The 15900-nt window shown below is 67.7% G+C and overlaps 1 protein-coding gene across 3 annotated transcripts; it reads left to right on the top strand.

Moving 5' to 3' along the window:
- The first annotated feature begins 48 nt into the window (after positions 1–48).
- AGRN (agrin) lies at positions 49–14933 on the top strand. Of its 3 annotated transcripts, XM_028488020.2 has the most exons (34): positions 49–307; positions 507–731; positions 824–1048; positions 1237–1443; positions 2528–2746; positions 2821–3015; positions 3107–3307; positions 3390–3538; positions 3624–3729; positions 4449–4565; positions 4648–4812; positions 4970–5113; positions 5220–5344; positions 5420–5525; positions 5618–5932; positions 6012–6149; positions 6601–6728; positions 6900–7014; positions 7094–7213; positions 7331–7678; positions 7908–8100; positions 8213–8428; positions 8921–9150; positions 9243–9377; positions 9484–9580; positions 9687–9851; positions 9967–10078; positions 10537–10653; positions 10802–10994; positions 11077–11164; positions 12386–12610; positions 12825–12932; positions 13065–13168; positions 13520–14933. In XM_028488020.2, exons 1-34 carry the CDS (start codon positions 103–105, stop codon positions 13675–13677), a joined length of 5694 nt encoding a protein of 1897 aa, XP_028343821.1. In that variant the 5' UTR covers positions 49–102; the 3' UTR covers positions 13678–14933. The 3 variants fall into 3 exon arrangements, with proteins under 3 accessions (XP_028343821.1, XP_028343822.1, XP_028343823.1); XM_028488021.2 differs by lacking the exon at positions 12825–12932; XM_028488022.2 differs by lacking the exons at positions 49–307; positions 507–731; positions 824–1048 and adding an exon at positions 1962–2018 and having other exon boundaries at positions 1393–1443.
- Positions 14934–15900: the final 967 nt, after the last annotated feature.

Below are 15900 nucleotides of genomic sequence, written 5' to 3'. Positions count from 1 at the left end.
ACTGTGCTCCTGATGACCGTGGGCCTGGAGGCGGCAGGGGCCGGGCCCCGACCCACCCCGTCGCGTCTTCCGCCTTCCGCCCCACCCGCAGCGTGCCGAGGAATGCTGTGTGGCTTCGGCGCCGTCTGCGAGCCCAGCGCGGAGGAGCCGGGCCGAGCCTCCTGCGTGTGCAAGAAGAGCGCCTGCCCCAGCGTGGTGGCGCCTGTGTGCGGCTCGGATGCCTCCACCTACAGCAACGAGTGCGAGTTGCAGCGGGCGCAGTGCAGCCAGCAGAGGCGCATCCGCCTGCTGCGCCGGGGGCCCTGCGGTGAGTGCGGGGCGGGGCCTTGGTGGGGGGGGCGGGGGCGGGGACTGTGGTGAGGGGGTGGGGCCTGCAGTGGGGGGGCGCGGGGGCGGGGCTGGAGCGGGCCTTAGTGAGGAGGGATGAGGAGGGCGGGGCCTGCGGTGAGGGGGTGCGCGGAGGGCCGGCCGCTGGTCAGTGTGACCCCACCCTGCTCCGCCCACAGGGACCAGGGACCCCTGCTCCAATGTAACCTGCAGCTTTGGCAGCACCTGTGCGCCCTCCGCAGATGGACTGACAGCCACGTGCCTGTGCCCTGCCACGTGCCTGGGGGCCCCCGAGGGCCCCGTGTGTGGCAGCGACGGCACTGACTACCCCAGCGAGTGCCAGCTCTTGCGCCAAGCCTGTGCCCACCAGGAAAACGTGTTCAAGAAGTTCGACGGCCCTTGCGGTGAGCGCTACCCCTGCGCGTGTAGCATGACCTCAGTCAGTCAGTGTGTGCGCACAGCGGCAGGGCCCTGACCTCCGCCTTCCCGCCCCCAGACCCCTGCCAGGGCGCCCTCAACGACCCGAGCCTCATCTGCCGTGTGGACCCACGCACGCGGCGCCCCGAGATGCTCCTGCGGCCAGAGAGCTGCCCTCCGAGGCAGGCGCCCGTGTGTGGGGATGATGGGGTCACCTATGGTAACGACTGCATCATGGGCCGAACCGGGGCCACCCGAGGCCTCCTCCTCCAGAAAGTGCGCTCTGGCCAGTGCCAGCCTCGAGGTGGGCGGCTCCTGGGGGAGGGCCCCGTCCTGGCACTCGGCATGACCCAGGGCCCTGCCTGTCCCCACCCTCCCCTGCATGCCCCATGGGTCCCCGCTCATCACCTCGTGTGCCCGTGGATGCCCTGCACATCCCAGCGTGGGGGCTGGCGTGGTACTCTGGCTCTTCTGATCTCCTTGCCCCCCCAGACCAGTGCCCAGAGGTGTGCAAGTTCAGTGCCGTGTGTCTGTCCCGCCGAGGCCGCCCCCGCTGTTCCTGCGACCGTGTCGTCTGTGATGGGGCCTACAAACCCGTGTGCGCCCACGACGGGCACACATACGACAGTGACTGCTGGCGCCAGCAGGCCGAGTGTCAGCAGCAGCGCAGCATCCCCGCCAGACACCAGGGCCCGTGTGGTGAGCGCCGGGGGCAGGCCCCGCGCTGCGAGAGGCCGGTCCGCCGCGGGCCGTGCCCGCCGCCCGTCATCACGCGCCATCTCCATCCTGAGCCATGCTTCTCCTTCCTGGGGCTGTGGGCGACAGCTGGCCACTCGGGGGAGCCTCGGCAGGGCTGTCGTCTGTCAGCGGGCTCTGGGGTGGTGGGATCTGTCAGGAAGGTGCCCGCAGCACCTGGGGGGATGTGGGGCAGAGGCAGGGGTCCATGGGCAGGCTCCCTGGTACCTGCCCGACAGCCCTCAAGCCCTCCGGGTCCCACACTCTTGGGACACACAGCCCCCTTAGAGGCAGCGTCTCAGTCGGGCTTCGAGGGACCAGGAATGGGCAGAGACAGCGTGTCCTGCGTGGACTGGGGCTCTGCCCACCTCTAACTCCGTCCCCGTGGGCCGGTCTGTCCATCTTTCCGGTCTCTCTTTCTGCGTCTGTTTCCTCTCCTCTGCTCTCCCTTCCCTCTTGGCTCCACCTCTTGTGTCTTCCAGCCTGACCTGCTGGCAGGATGAGGTACCGCGCCTGCCGCCAGGAGCCCACAGCCCGAGGTCTGCCCCCCGCGCGGCAGGGGGGGGGTGGCTCGCTGCTGCCTGGCCTTGTGGTCCTCAGAGCAAGTGGACAGACACCTCCTCCCCCGTGTGGCCCTGGGTGTGGCTCTGGGTTGCAGACTCCTCCCCCCACAGAGAGAGCACCCCCCCCACACCCACGCATGGGTGTCCCAGGGCTGCTGCTGGTCAAGGGTCAGTGGCCTGGGTGGGCTGGTAAAGCTGGCCCTCCCACCAGCCCCTGAGATCGGTCCAGAAGCTCCTGTGTCTAGAGGGAAGCCCCGCCCCACCCTCATGCAGGGCCCTGGGGCCGTTTGAGTCTGTGTCCCTGTCCACCTCTGTTCTGCGTCTGTCCCTTTCTCTGCTGTGTCCTGTGCATCCGCCCTTCTCCTGGTCCACTCTTCCTACACCATCCCCACCCTGGGAAAGGGTCTGCTGCGTGGGGCTGCGGGCTTTGTGCGTTGCCTAGGAGAGCAGGTGGGGACCCCGCTGAGTGCCCACATTCTCCCCAGACCAGCCCCCGTCCCCATGCCGCGGGGTGCAGTGTCCATTTGGGGCGATGTGTGCTGTGAAGAACGGGGAAGCCGAGTGTGCGTGTCAGCAAGCGTGTTCAGGCATCTACGACCCCGTGTGCGGCAGCGACGGCGTCACGTACGGCAGCACGTGCGAGCTGGAGGCTACGGCCTGCGCCCTTGGGCGGGAGATCCGGGTGGCTCGCCGAGGACCCTGTGGTCAGTGGTGGATGAGTGGGTCTAGCTGGGGGGTGGCCGTCCTCGTCACCGTGGTGATGGAGCCTTCTCCCCAGACCGCTGTGGGCAGTGCCGCTTTGGAGCCCTGTGCGAGGCTGAGACCGGGCGCTGCGTGTGCCCCTCCGAGTGCGTGGCCTCGGCCCAGCCCGTGTGCGGCTCTGACGGGCGCACGTATGCCAGCGAGTGTGAATTGCACGTGCACGCCTGCACACGCCAGATCAGCCTGCACGTGGCCTCGGCTGGACCCTGCCGTGAGTGGGGCTGGGGGCAGCCGGCGGGCTGTGGTCCCGTGCCTCCTCCACCCAGTATCAGCTGACCCCCGCCCGGCCCTGCCTTCTGCAGAGACCTGCGGAGACACGGTGTGCGCCTTCGGGGCCGTGTGCTCAGCGGGGCGGTGCGTGTGTCCCCGGTGTGAGCGCCCTCCGCCCGGCCCCGTGTGTGGCAGCGATGGCGTGACCTACCGCAGTTCCTGCGAGCTCCGCGAGGCGGCCTGCCAGCAGCAGACGCAGATAGAGGAGGCCCGGGCGGGGCCGTGTGAGCAGGGTAGGCTCGGGGGCAGCTGGTGTGGGCTGCTGGGCGCCAGCCTCGGCCGGGACCCCGAGATGACCTGGCCTCCTGCCCGCAGCCGAGTGCGGCTCGGGAGGCTCGGGCTCTGGAGAGCACGGCGAGTGTGGCCCAGAGCTGTGCCGGCAGCGAGGCGGCATCTGGGACGAGGACTTGGAGGACGGGCCGTGCATCTGCGACTTCAGCTGCCAGAGCATCCTGAGGAGCCCGGTGAGGCCCCCCCTCCCCTGACTCCCACTGGGCAGTGAGGCGGGGGCCGTGGCCGCCCACACCTGCCCTGACCCCATCCCTCCAGGTGTGCGGCTCGGACGGGGCCACCTACCGCACCGAGTGTGAGCTGAAGAAGGCCAGGTGTGAATCGCGGCCAGAGCTGTACGTCGTGGCCCAGGGAGCCTGCCGTGGTGAGTGGGCGTGCGGGCGTGTCCGGCTGTGTGTGGGCACACATGTGCCTGTTCAAAGGTACGTGTGCCCACAGGTGTGAGGCTTGTGGGGGTCCGTGTCTTGTTCGAAGTTGCTACTTGTATGCTGTGGTGGGCGTGTGTGAACACCTGTATCGTGTTTGCAGTGTGTGCTATTAGTGCATATCCGTATTTGTGCAGCTGTGGTGCGTGGACGTGTGTGCCTGCCAGTCAGCAAGTGTGCACGGAGCACCTACTGTGCGCAGGGGGGCATCAGTGAACCAGCGAGGCCCACCCTCCGGGCACCACTTCTTCTGGGAGGAGACTGATGGTGACCGGCAGTCGTTGTGTCTTTGTGCGCGCACAAGTGCCCCTGTGCGTGTCTGCGCGCGGGGGAGTGTGGTGTACGTGCGTGCCTGCCGCCTTGCAGAGGCCCACTAATCCGAGCGCGTGTCTCTGGTTGTACGTGTGCGCACGGGGCTTCACGTCCATGATCTGTGGGCGTTTCACGTGTTGCCGGTACTTGGCGTGCAGACACATTATTGTTCTCACGTGCGGTATGGGGTTCTCACCTGTGACCCGAGCTGCAGACCCACAGGTCCTGGCGGGAGCCAGCATCAGGAGGGCTGCGTGGTGACAGCGGGGCGGGTGAGGCAGAGTGGCCATGCCCAGGTTGAGCGTCTGGCCCTGCCTGGCACCTCAACCCCTGCCTCTCCCTGCAGCCCCCACCTTGGCCCCGCTGCTGCCTGCGGATCCCCTGCACTGCGCTCAGACCCCCTACGGCTGCTGCCGGGACAACATCACTGCTGCCCGGGGCGTGGGCCTGGCCGGCTGCCCCAGTGAGTACCCGAGCCTGGCCCTGACCCGCAGCCAGGCAGAGCCACGCAGCTGCAGTGACCCTGTCTTGCCCTGGCCTTGCAGGCTTGTGCCAGTGCAACCCACACGGCTCCTACAGTGGCACCTGTGACCCGGCCACAGGCCAGTGCTCCTGCCGCCCGGGCGTGGGGGGCCTCAAGTGTGACCGCTGTGAGCCCGGCTTCTGGAACTTCCGTGGTATTGTCACCGACGGCCGGAGCGGCTGTACCCGTGAGTGACAGGGCCCATGATCGGTCCCCAGCTGAGCACTGCTGCCTGTCCACCCTGTCCCTGTTGTCCTCATTCCCCGCCTGGCAGGGGCTGGGCCAGGCTCTGGAGCCCGTGGGGAAGCCAGGCACAGATCTCAGCCTCCTCCCCTGCCTCCCAGCCTGCAGCTGTGACCCCCAGGGGGCCGTGCGGGACGACTGTGAACAGATGACCGGGCTGTGCTCCTGTAAGCCCGGGGTGGCCGGACCCAAGTGCGGGCAGTGTCCAGACGGCCATGCCCTGGGCCCTGCTGGCTGTGAGACAGGTGAGGGCCAGACCTGGCACTGCCCCTGGCCCCCTGTGCTGGGGATGAGGCCGTCATAGGGATGGGGTTTCCTGAGCCAGTGGGCTCTCCCGTGTCTGTGCCCCAGACTCTTCGGCGCCCAAGACCTGTGCTGAGATGCCTTGTGAGTTCGGAGCGTCCTGCGTGGAGGAGGCTGGCTCCGCCCACTGCGTGTGCCCAACACCCACCTGTCCAGGGGCCAATGCTACCAAGGTGAGGGATGGGTAGTGTGGAGGGTAGCAGGGGTGCGGAGGGGCCTCCCCCCAGCACCCGTACCCTGTGCCCCAGGTCTGTGGGTCCGATGGAGTCACCTATGGCAATGAGTGCCAGCTGAGGACCATCGCCTGCCGCCGGGGCTTGGACATCTCTATCCAGAGCCTCGGCCCTTGCCAGGGTAAGGCCTTACCCACTGCCCCAGACTGACCAGGAAGGCCTGACCCTGCTCTGACCACCAGCCCCGCCACCTGGAATCTCCTCTCCTTACAGAAGACATCACTTCCGGCCCCCGTCCGACATCTGCGTCTGTGTCCACCTCAGGGCTTGACCTGAGCAAAGCACTGCTGCCTCCACCCAGCGCCCTCCCCCTGGCTCCCAGCAGTACCCCTCGACCCGCATCACAACCTTGGACCACTGCCAGCATCCCCAGGACCGCTGCAAGGCCCGTGCTGACCATGCCTCCCACGGCCCCCTCCCTGGCAGCCAGCCTCGCCACATCTGCCTTTGGCGAATCTGGCAGCGCTGATGGGAGCGGTGACGAGGAGCTGAGTGGTGACTTGGAGGCCAGTGCGGCTGGCTCAGGAGGTGAGCACAGGCTCTGGGACATGGGGGCAGGGCCCAGGAGGGCTGCACCTGGGGCTGGGCTCAGACGGCACCTCCCCAGGACTCGAGCCCCCTGAGAGAGACAGCGCTGGGACCCCCGGGCCACCCATGGAGAGGGCTTCCTGCTACAACTCGCCTATGGGCTGCTGCTCAGATGGCAAGACCCAGTCACTGGACGCAGAGGGCTCCAACTGTCCTGGTGAGTGGGTGGCCGGGGGCCAGGGTAGAGCGTGAGGAATGGCCTGGACACATCCAGAGATGCTGTTTCTCCTCCCGGCCACAGGCCTGTCCAGCAGGTGGGCACCCAAGGGTTTGTGATCTTCTGAATTTAGCACACATGTGCAGACGGTCTTGGGGATTCAGTACACGCACACATAACGTGTGTTCTCGGCCCCCACACATGCGTGGGTGCCCAGGACCCCGTGGCTAACCTGTTTTTCCTGTTGCAAGCCGGCCTGGGGCACTGCTCCAAGGAGTCTGTCTGGTAACCGATGTCAGCCCTGCCCCGGGGTCCCCACTAACCTCATGACCATCTGACTAACCGCCACCTGCCCTGCACCCCGCGTGGCTTGCTGCTGGGGCCTGTGCCCATGGCTGGCCCAGAGGCCAGGCAGGTGCCAGGCAGGACCTCACTGCTCCCTCCCCCACAGCCACCAAGGTGTTCCAGGGTGTGCTGGAGCTCGAGGGGGTCGAGGGGCAGGAGCTGTTCTACACGCCGGAGATGGCCGACCCCAAGTCCGAGCTGTTTGGAGAGACCGCCAGGAGCATCGCGAGCGCGGTAAGTGTGGGGCCGCGGCCAGGGTGGCAGCCCCTACCCAGCCACTGGCCTTTTTCCCAGGACAGACGCAGAGAAGCACTGGGGGGGGAGGGGGGGCGGGGGCGGGAGGGGGAGGGCCCAACGGTCAGCCTGGGCAGCTTCCCAGAGCCCGAACTCACTCTCCACCTGCAGCTGGATGACCTCTTCCGGAACTCGGACGTTAAGAAGGACTTTCGAAGTGTCCGCCTGCGGGACTTGGGGCCCGGCAACTCCGTCCGAGCCATTGTGGATGTGCACTTTGACCCCAGTGAGCCCCCACCCCAGGCCCCCCGGGAAGTGGGGGGGCCGCCCTGGTCTCCACCATGCTCAGGGTCCCTCCTCCCCAGCCACAGCCTTCAGGGCACCCGATGTGTGCCAGGCCCTGGTCCGGCAGATCCAGGCATCCAGGCGCCGGTCCCTGGGCGTGAGGCGGCCTCTGCAGGAACACGTGCGGTTCATGGACTTCGGTGAGAACCTGTTCCGGCCGCCAGCCACAGCTTGTCCCCACCCTCCGTCCCGCACGCCGCGCACTGCGCTTGGGATCCCTACTCCTTGCGGACCCTGACAGTTTCCCCTACCCCCAGACTGGTTTCCTGCGTTCTTCACGGGAGCCACCCCTGCTGCAGCCACAGCCAGAGCCACCACTGTGGCCCGCCTGCCACCTTCAGCTGTGACCCCTCGGGCCCTCTATCCCAGTCACACGAGCCGGCCCGTCAGCAGGACCACAGTGCCCCTCACCACGCGCCAGCCCCCCACCCCTGGCCCTAGCCGTGTGCCTGCACGCCGGCCCCCGCCCCCAGGCACTCAGCAGCCCCCAAGGCCCTGTGACTCCCAGCCCTGCCTCCACGGGGGGACCTGCCAGGACCAGGGCCCGGGTGGAGACTTCACCTGCCGCTGCACAGCGGGCAGGGGGGGCGCTGTCTGCGAGAAGGGTAAGGTCATCCACGCGGGGGAGGGGCAGGGAGGCAGAGGGGGCCAGGTTGGGGAGGGCCGGGCCGCCGGGAGTGGGGGGCCGGGCAGGGGGGCCAGGCTGGGGTGAGGGGCCGGTTGGACTCCCTGGCCCAGTGCTGGGCACAGGGCTGGCTGGGGGTTTCGGACCGGCGGTCAGAGCCCGGGCAGCCGGGTCCTCTGTGCCCTCCACCGCCCCTCCGTCTCCTGCAGCACCGCGCCCCTCCGTGCCAGCCTTCGGGGGCCACTCCTTCCTGGCCTTCCCCACCCTCCGTGCCTACCACACCCTGCGCCTGGCGCTTGAATTCCGGGCGCTGGAGCCCCAGGGTCTGCTGCTCTACAACGGCAATGCCCGGGGCAAGGACTTCCTGGCACTGGCGCTGCTGGGGGGCCGCGTGCAGCTCAGGTGGGTGGCGGGCGGTTGGGGGGTCAGGGATGAGGGTGGGGGTTGGGGGTCAGGGCCAGCCCGTGGTCCTGGTCCCGTTTGGCTGTCCCGAGCGCCTGTTCCCGCCCCCCAGGTTCGACACAGGCTCGGGGCCCGCGGTGCTGAGCAGCTCGGTGCCCGTGCAGCCCGGCCGGTGGCATCACCTGGAGCTGTCTCGGCACTGGCGCCAGGGCACCCTCTCGGTGGACGGTGAGACCCCTGTCCTGGGCCAGAGCCCCAGTGGCACTGACGGCCTCAACCTGGACATGGACCTTTTTGTGGGTGGCGTCCCGGAGGACCAGGCTTCCGTGTGAGCATGGAGGAGGGTGGCGTGGCCCCGACCGCAGACCCCCGACCTCGGCCCTGATCCCTGACTCTTGGGGGGTGGCATCCAGGAGGTCCAAGCTCCCTGTGGATAACCAAGGGGTTGGAAGGATGGGTGTGGACCACGGCTGTGACCCTGGCGCAACCCCAGCCCTTGACTGTGATCCTGATTCTGTCCTGATCCTGAGGACCAAGCTGCCGTGTAATCACCAAGGAGCAGCTGGGCTGGCCCTGACCTTCAGTTCCAACCCTTGACTCTCAACCCAACCCACCTCCTGATTCTGTGGGTTGACTGTCCATCTTGTGAGGATGGGACTGTCCATCTTGTGAGGACCAAAAGAGGGGCTGGGGATGGGGAGCAACCCTGACTCACGACCCCGGCTGACTGAGGGATGCCAGCGTCACAGTTGGTTGTGAGAGAGGACAGACAGCTCTGGCCTCTGGCCTCTGAGCCCTGACCCTCTCATCTTGGTGGCAGGGTGCTCGAGCGGACCTCTGTCGGCGTCGGTCTTAGGGGCTGTATCCGCCTGCTGGACATCAACAACCAGAGGCTGGAGCTGAGTGGCTGGCAGGGCTCTGCGACCCGAAGCTCTGGAGTGGGCGAGTGCGGGGACCACCCCTGTGTGCCTAACCCCTGCCTCGGCGGGGCCCCGTGCCAGGCCCTGGAGGCCGGCACGTTCCACTGTCGGTGCCCACCCGGCCGCTTTGGTGAGGGCGGGCCCTGGGCCGGGTGCTGGGGGGACCTGTGTGTCTGTGCTTGGGACTCAGGCCTCCTGGGACCCCAACCTGCCTCCCTCCAGGCCCGACCTGTGCTGATGAGAAGGACCCTTGTCAGCCGAACCCCTGCCATGGGGCAGCCCCCTGCCGCGTGCTGCCCCAGGGCGAGGCCAAGTGCGAGTGCCCCCGGGGCAGGGAGGGCAGCCTCTGCCAGACAGGTGGGGACAGCGGCGCTCAGGGCAGGGGCGGGGGTGGGGGCTCTGGGGCTCCGGGGCTCTGGGGTCAGGGCCCGGCACCCTGTGTGATCCTCTCCTGTCCTCGCAGTCTCAGAGCGGGAGGATAGCCAGCCTTTCCTGGCCGACTTCAACAGCTTCTCCTACCTGGAGCTGAAAGGCCTGCACACCTTTGAGCGGGACCTGGGGTCAGTTGGGCAGAGGGGTGGATGAAGGGGAAGCAGCCCCCAACCCCATCCAGCCATGGGGTGAGGGGGCATCGAGACACCCCCGCCTGCCCTCATGTGACCCCAGGGAGAAGATGGCGCTGGAGGTGGTGTTCCTGGCCCGGGGCCCCAGCGGCCTGCTCCTCTACAACGGGCAGAAGACAGACGGCAAGGGCGACTTCGTGTCGCTGGCACTGCACGACCGTGTCTTGGAGTTCCGCTACGACTTGGGCAAGGGGGCAGCGGTCATCAGGTGGGCCGCACGGGGTGCAGGGGGCCGGCCTGGGCGCCTGCGCCGTGTCCCTCAGGCCCCTGCCGGGCAGGCCGGCAGGGCCCCAGTGTGCTCACGGCGCCCCCCCCTTCTCCAGGAGCAAGGAGCCAGTGGCCCTGGGCGCCTGGACCAGGGTGTCCCTGGAGCGAAACGGACGCAAAGGAGCCATGCGGGTCGACGATGGGCCCCGTGTGCTGGGGGAGGCCCCGGTGAGTGAGTGTTTCCTGGGCCGCCCCACCTGCTCCGCGCCGCCCTCCTCCTCCCGGGAGGCGCGCGGCCCCGCCCATCGCCGAGCTCACCGGACTGTTTTCTCTCCTCTGCCCCGGGCCTCTGTCTGTGTCTCCTCTCCGCTCTCACTGCTCCCCGGCCCTTGCTCTGCACCCCCGCCCCGCTCGCTCTTCGCTCTTCGCTCTTCGGATGCAGAAATCCCGCAAGGTACAGGCTCCTCTCATCCTGCTCCGCCCTCTTCCGCCGCCTCCGCCCCTACACTAGCTCCTCCCCCACTAAGCCCGCGTGTGGCCACGTCTGTGATGAACTCTGCTTCCACCAGGCTGGAGGGCGCGGGGTGGGTCATCACCGGCGGGCAGGCCCTGGTCTGGGGCCCGACCTGTTCCTGCCCGGTGGGTGGGCTCCACAGCCCCTCACCCTGCCGCACCGCCCCCCCCAGGTGCCGCACACTGTCCTCAACCTGAAGGAGCCGCTCTATGTGGGGGGGGCCCCTGACTTCAGCAAGCTGGCCCGGGCAGCCGCCGTGTCCTCTGGCTTCGATGGCGCCATCCAGCTGGTATGTGGGGCGGGGCTGGGGCCCTGGGGGGGGCGGTGCCCTGGTACAGTCTCGAGGAAGGGCCCGCCCCAGAGGGAGCTTCTGTGCTCCTGGGATGGGGGCTGTCCGGGCAGGCTGGACACAGGCTCTTGGTCCCCCCCACCCCAAGGTCTCCCTGAACGGCCGCCAGCTGCTGACCCGGGAGCACGTGGTGCAGGCGGTGGACGTCTCGTCCTTTGCAGACCACCCTTGTACCCAGCCCGAGGGTCACCCTTGCCTCAACGGGGCCTCCTGTCTCCCTCGGGAGGCCTCCTACGAGTGCCTGTGTCCTGGGGGCTTCTCGGGGCTGCACTGCGAGAAGGGTGAGCGCTTCAGGCACAGGGCCAAGGCTGGGCGGGGCGGGGGCAGCCCGCCCGAGGCCGCACTCAGCCCGCTGTCTCTCAGGCCTGATTGAGAAGTCGGCCGGGGACCTGGACACGCTGGCCTTTGACGGACGGACCTACATCGAGTACCTCAACGCCGTGACGGAGAGGTAGTGTGCCCTCCGGAGCCAGGCGCCCCTCCGCCCTCCGCTCTCTGGTCCTGTCTGCGCAGCCGCACAGGGCTAGACGCGGGACCCTCCACTCCTGCCCCCGGCTCTGTGCCCACCTCCGCCCCTTCTCCACCCTCCTTCCTTCTCACTGTCTCTGTCTCTTTGATTCCAAGCGAACTGACCAATGAGATCCCAGCGTAAGTAGCTCCGCCCCCGCCGTCACTGCCACCACCCTCTGCTCCTAACCCACCGGGCAGCACATCCCAAGGGCGGGGGCGGAACTTTGCATCCCCAGTGGAGGAGGACGGGGCTCTGGGGGAGCTGTTTGTACTGCCTGGGCTCAGTCTCCCAGCTTGGAAGTGGGGAGTCACCCCTTTCCCAGATGTGTGTTGGATGCCAGTCCACCCCTCCACCCCCTGCAGCTACTCCCCTCGCCACAGGGCACCGGCACGGCGTGCACGCGCGTGCACGCTTGTAGACGTGCACATTCGTGCCCACGTGTCTGTGTGCACACACGAGCACGTGTGTCTCAGTGTGCACGTGAACCCACGTGCTCCCGTGTGTGCGCACACCCACGTGTGGGGGGGGCCATCCGGGGGTCTCTCCCGACCAGGGGCCCTCGGTCTTCATTCCGTGTCACCCATGCCCCGGCTCTTCCCTCTGCACCTGGCCTGGGCCGTGCCCGCCAGCTCTGCGTCTGCCCATGTGTGTTGCACGTGTGTCATGGCCAGGGCTCTGTGGTGGGCGGAGCCGATGTCCCAGGGTCCTGTGTGTCTTCCGTGGATGCTTGCTCCTCCCACCTTCCCCGGGTGGAGGCGGGGTGTGGGGAGGGGGCTGCTGCTGGGCCCCGCCCCACCCCGCGCTGCGGCCTCTCTGTGCCCCTGCTCACCTGCCTCCCTCTCTTCCTGCGCCTAAGCCCTGAAACAGCGGATTCCAGGGCCCTTCCCAGGTGAGCAGCGGCCCCTGGCCCCTGCTGTCTGCCTGTTGCCTTCCCACCTCTCGGAGCGTCTCTCTGCCGAGTTGTCCCTGTGTCTGTCCACCTCACTCCTCTGATTGCCCGTCTGGCCCCACCTCCCACCATCCATCTCTCGGCCCAGCTGCCCATCCAGCTGCCCCGGTGGCATCGCTATAGCCCTTATGGCCTCTGTAGTCACCATCCTAGCACCCCTACCCCGTCCCCAGCACCCTCCCAGAGGTCCTGACCAGCCCTCTCCCCGCCAGCGAGAAGGCGCTACGGAGCAACCACTTCGAGCTGAGCCTGCGCACCGAGGCCACGCAGGGGCTGGTGCTGTGGAGTGGCAAAGCCACAGAGCGGGCCGACTACATCGCACTGGCCATCGTGGACGGGCGCCTGCAGCTGGCTTACGACCTGGGCTCCCAGCCCATGGTGCTGCGCTCCAGCGTACCAGTCAGCACCAACCGCTGGTTGCGGGTCAGGGCACACAGGTCAGCAGGGAGCCTGGGGCCGCCAAGAATAGCAGCGGGCACTGCCCGGACTTGCCCGGCCAGGGTGTGGAGTTTGGTGGGGGAGGAGGGGGAGGAGGGCTGGCGGCCCGACCTGAGGTCACTGCCAGTGCAGGAGGAGGGATGAGAGGGTACAGGAGAAGCGGTGATGGCCAGGGAACCCCTAATCTGAAAGGGGTTTCCCTGCTCTACCCAGACGCCGGCGGGGGACATGCCCCTCTGGTCTGCGCCTTGGCCGTCCCCTCCAGCAAAGCTTGACCCACAGGGGGTCCCCCTGCCCTTGGCCATCTGGTGCTCTCCTGGGGTCAGTGCCACTCCATCCTGGCCCCCAGGGGTGACACTTGATGACGGTCCCCAGGGTGTGGTGTTGGGGCGAAAGGGAGGGAGGGACCAGGGTCTGGAGCCACCTGATGGCCTCACCCCCCCGTGCCCCCAGGGAACAGAGGGAAGGCTCCCTTCAGGTGGGCAATGAGGCCCCTGTGACTGGTTCCTCCCCACTGGGTGCCGCGCAACTGGACACAGATGGAGCCCTGTGGCTGGGTGAGTGATTGGTGGGGGCGAAGCCAGGGGAGGGACAGCGAAGGGTCTCTAAGGGACAGGTCCCATCCCCTGGAGCTGGCAACGAAGAGTGGCGCCCATGTCAGCGCTACCCAGGACAGCAGATGGGCTGGCTGGGGCGGGGTCCCTCTCCCCGCCTGCCTTAGCCCCTGCCGTGCCCTGGGTGGTGTGGGGCCAGGAGGCTGGAGCTCGTCTGCTGGCCCCCTGGTCACCCCGGGCACTGGCGGCTGCGGGTAACTCACCTGGTCATTCAGATGCAGTGGGCCCCTCTGCCTGCCAGTGCCCGGCCTCCCTGTCACTGAGCCCAGTGACCTTTCCTCTGTCTTCCTGCAGGTGGCCTAGAGAAGCTGCCTGTGGGCCAGGCCCTGCCCAAGGCCTACGGCACGGGCTTCGTGGGCTGCCTGCGGGACGTGGTGGTGGGTCGGCGCCCGCTGCACCTGCTGGAGGATGCCGTCACCAAGCCGGAGCTTCGGCCCTGTCCTGCCCCGTGAGCCACACTGCAGCCACGACCCACCCTGCTGTAATTATTTTCTATTTTTGTAAACTTGTTGCTTTTTTTATATGATTTTCTTGCCTACGTGTCAGCCGGAGGGACTGCTGGCCCGGCCTCCCTCCCGTCCAGGCAGGCGCGCTGCAGAGACAGACTTGGTGCAAGGGACTCCAAGGGGATGGGGGAGGAATGCTGCACATGGAGGGCTTGGCTCACTCAGCAGCCTTGGGAAGTGCCCCTCTGCCTTGGGACACCGTGTCCCGGCCTCTCAGGCTATGCCACCCCCGAGTATCCACTCGCGCTAGCCCCCGTGTTCTCCAGCCCGTCGGCAGGCCCTGCATACACACATCGCCCATGTTCCATCTGGCGAGGCCCGTGTCCCCAGAGCAGGTAGGCGCTGTAGGGTTTAGGGGGCCCTTCCTCTGTGCACGCCCCACAGGGCCTCTCTGGGTTCCCATCTGAGCCGCCCCTCCTCCCTGCCTGTGCTGGGCGGGACCAGCCTCACCAGGGCCCGCCGAGCCCAGGCCTCCTGTGCCAGTCCTGTGAAACGATGTCACTGTTGAGGCCATGCTGCGCCCCTCCCTCCAGCTGAGTCCACCTGTCCCAGGGCACTGGAGAGCGGAGGCCGGGCACAGGCCTGCACCCTGGCCCGCAGCTGGCCCTGCCCATCCACCCAGCCACCCTGGACATGGCTGTGTCCCCCCTCCTCCCCCCAAGGCCCCACGAGGAGCCCTGAGAGGGCGTGGGGCCACTTGTGACGTGGTGGACGTCCACTGCCTGCTTGCCTGGGGAGGCCGGCATCCCCTCTTGAGGATGCACGTCCAGGCCTGGCCACCAACCGCAGAGTCTTTATGTACTGATTTTATTTGACAGCTGGGGTGGCGGGGCTGTTGTCTTTCCTGTCCTGGCCCGAGGGCAGCTGAGGACACCACACAGCAGACCTGTCCAGTTCTGGTGTGAGGACCGGTTGTCCTTATCCAGGAGTGACCGGAGCGGGCTGGGTGTCTAACCAACACCAAGGAGCAGGTGCTGGGTGGCGGAGACGGCTGCAAAGCCAGAGACGCCTTAAACTGCAGTGTTAGGTCTCATCTGGTCCCGTCCCCCCAGCCGCCCTCAACTGTCCTGGTGGGGGTGGCAGCCCCTCCCCCAGCCCCTCCCCCAGCCCGGCCGGGCTGTCAGGCTCAGAGGCTGCAGGAGCCTCAGAAGTCCTGTTACTAACTCCAATCTGTGTTTGTGTCGATCACCGTGAAATAAAGTCTGAACACTTGCAAGAGGCGCTTGCGTCTGTCCACACCAACACCACTGCTCTCAACCCCGCCTGGCCCTGTGCTCGCCCACCCGGCCGGCTCCTGTCCCGGGAGCTCCTCGCTGAGCTTCATGGTGGCGTGCAGGCTTCAAGCTCCCTTAGGTGGCTCTGGATGGAGGAGGGGGTCCTGTGCTGGGGTGGGGGCTGCTTCTGGCGAGGAGACCCTGAGCAGCGAGTGCGCACACTGTTGTGCGAGGGGCTGGCCGGGTGGGCCCGTGAGGCCCGCACCCCAGGTAGCCGCCTTAGGGATGGCGGGCCTTGCAGCAGCCCGCAGCCCCTGCCACGTGCGCATGCGTGTACGTGTCTGCACATGTGTCAGCCTACGTCCGGGTGTCTGTGAACACAGGATGGGAGGAGGGGCTGTGAGGAGAGCGGGCTGGCAGTACTAAGGGCAAGGAGGGCCTCTGGGGGAGCCAGGACGGGGTGGAGGTGAGGCCCGGTGGGAAGGGAACCCTGGTGGGTGGGTGTGGGCTGGGCTCAGGGAGGAGGAGGCACTGACTGAGGCAGGAGCACCTGGGCAGCAGGCCCCCTGCTGCGTCTGCAGTGGCTGGGTTTGAGGGGCTGAGGCCACCTGAGTGGAGTCCAGGAGGCCGTGGGTTACCAAGCAGAGGGGAAGCTGGGCTGAGGCCTGGCACGTGAGGGAGTAGGTGGGCTCGGCTGAGTGAGGGGAGAAGAGACCCCCCTCGGTGGGAGGACCAGGAGAGGGTGCTCTGGGAGCTGATGCTTCCAGAAGGAGGGGCTCTGGGGGCAACCAGTGCTGAGGGTGCAGGACCCTCAAGGTCGTCAGGAGGGTGAGGAAGAGGAAAAGCCAAGGAGGGCACGGAGCACTCTAACGTGCTCTCGGCACTGGTGGTGGTGCACCACTCCTGAAAAGGTGGGCTGGGGGGGCGGCGCTGGGCAGGTCCTGACAGTCCTAAC

Source organism: Physeter macrocephalus, chromosome 3, assembly GCF_002837175.3.
Source record: "Physeter macrocephalus isolate SW-GA chromosome 3, ASM283717v5, whole genome shotgun sequence".
NCBI classification, from domain to species: domain Eukaryota; kingdom Metazoa; phylum Chordata; class Mammalia; order Artiodactyla; family Physeteridae; genus Physeter; species Physeter macrocephalus.
The sequence above is the reverse complement of the archived record's forward strand: the minus strand, read 5'-3'. Positions and strand labels throughout refer to the sequence as shown.

Bases quoted from the DNA above. Each gene is read 5' to 3' on its own strand.
- AGRN (XM_028488020.2), top strand. From the start codon at position 103: ATGCTGTGTGGCTTCGGCGCCGTCTGCGAGCCCAGCGCGGAGGAGCCG. The intron at 7,214-7,330 runs GTGAGAACCTGT...CCCTACCCCCAG, and splicing joins CGTGCGGTTCATGGACTTCG to ACTGGTTTCCTGCGTTCTTC. The intron at 9,151-9,242 runs GTGAGGGCGGGC...GCCTCCCTCCAG, and splicing joins GTGCCCACCCGGCCGCTTTG to GCCCGACCTGTGCTGATGAG.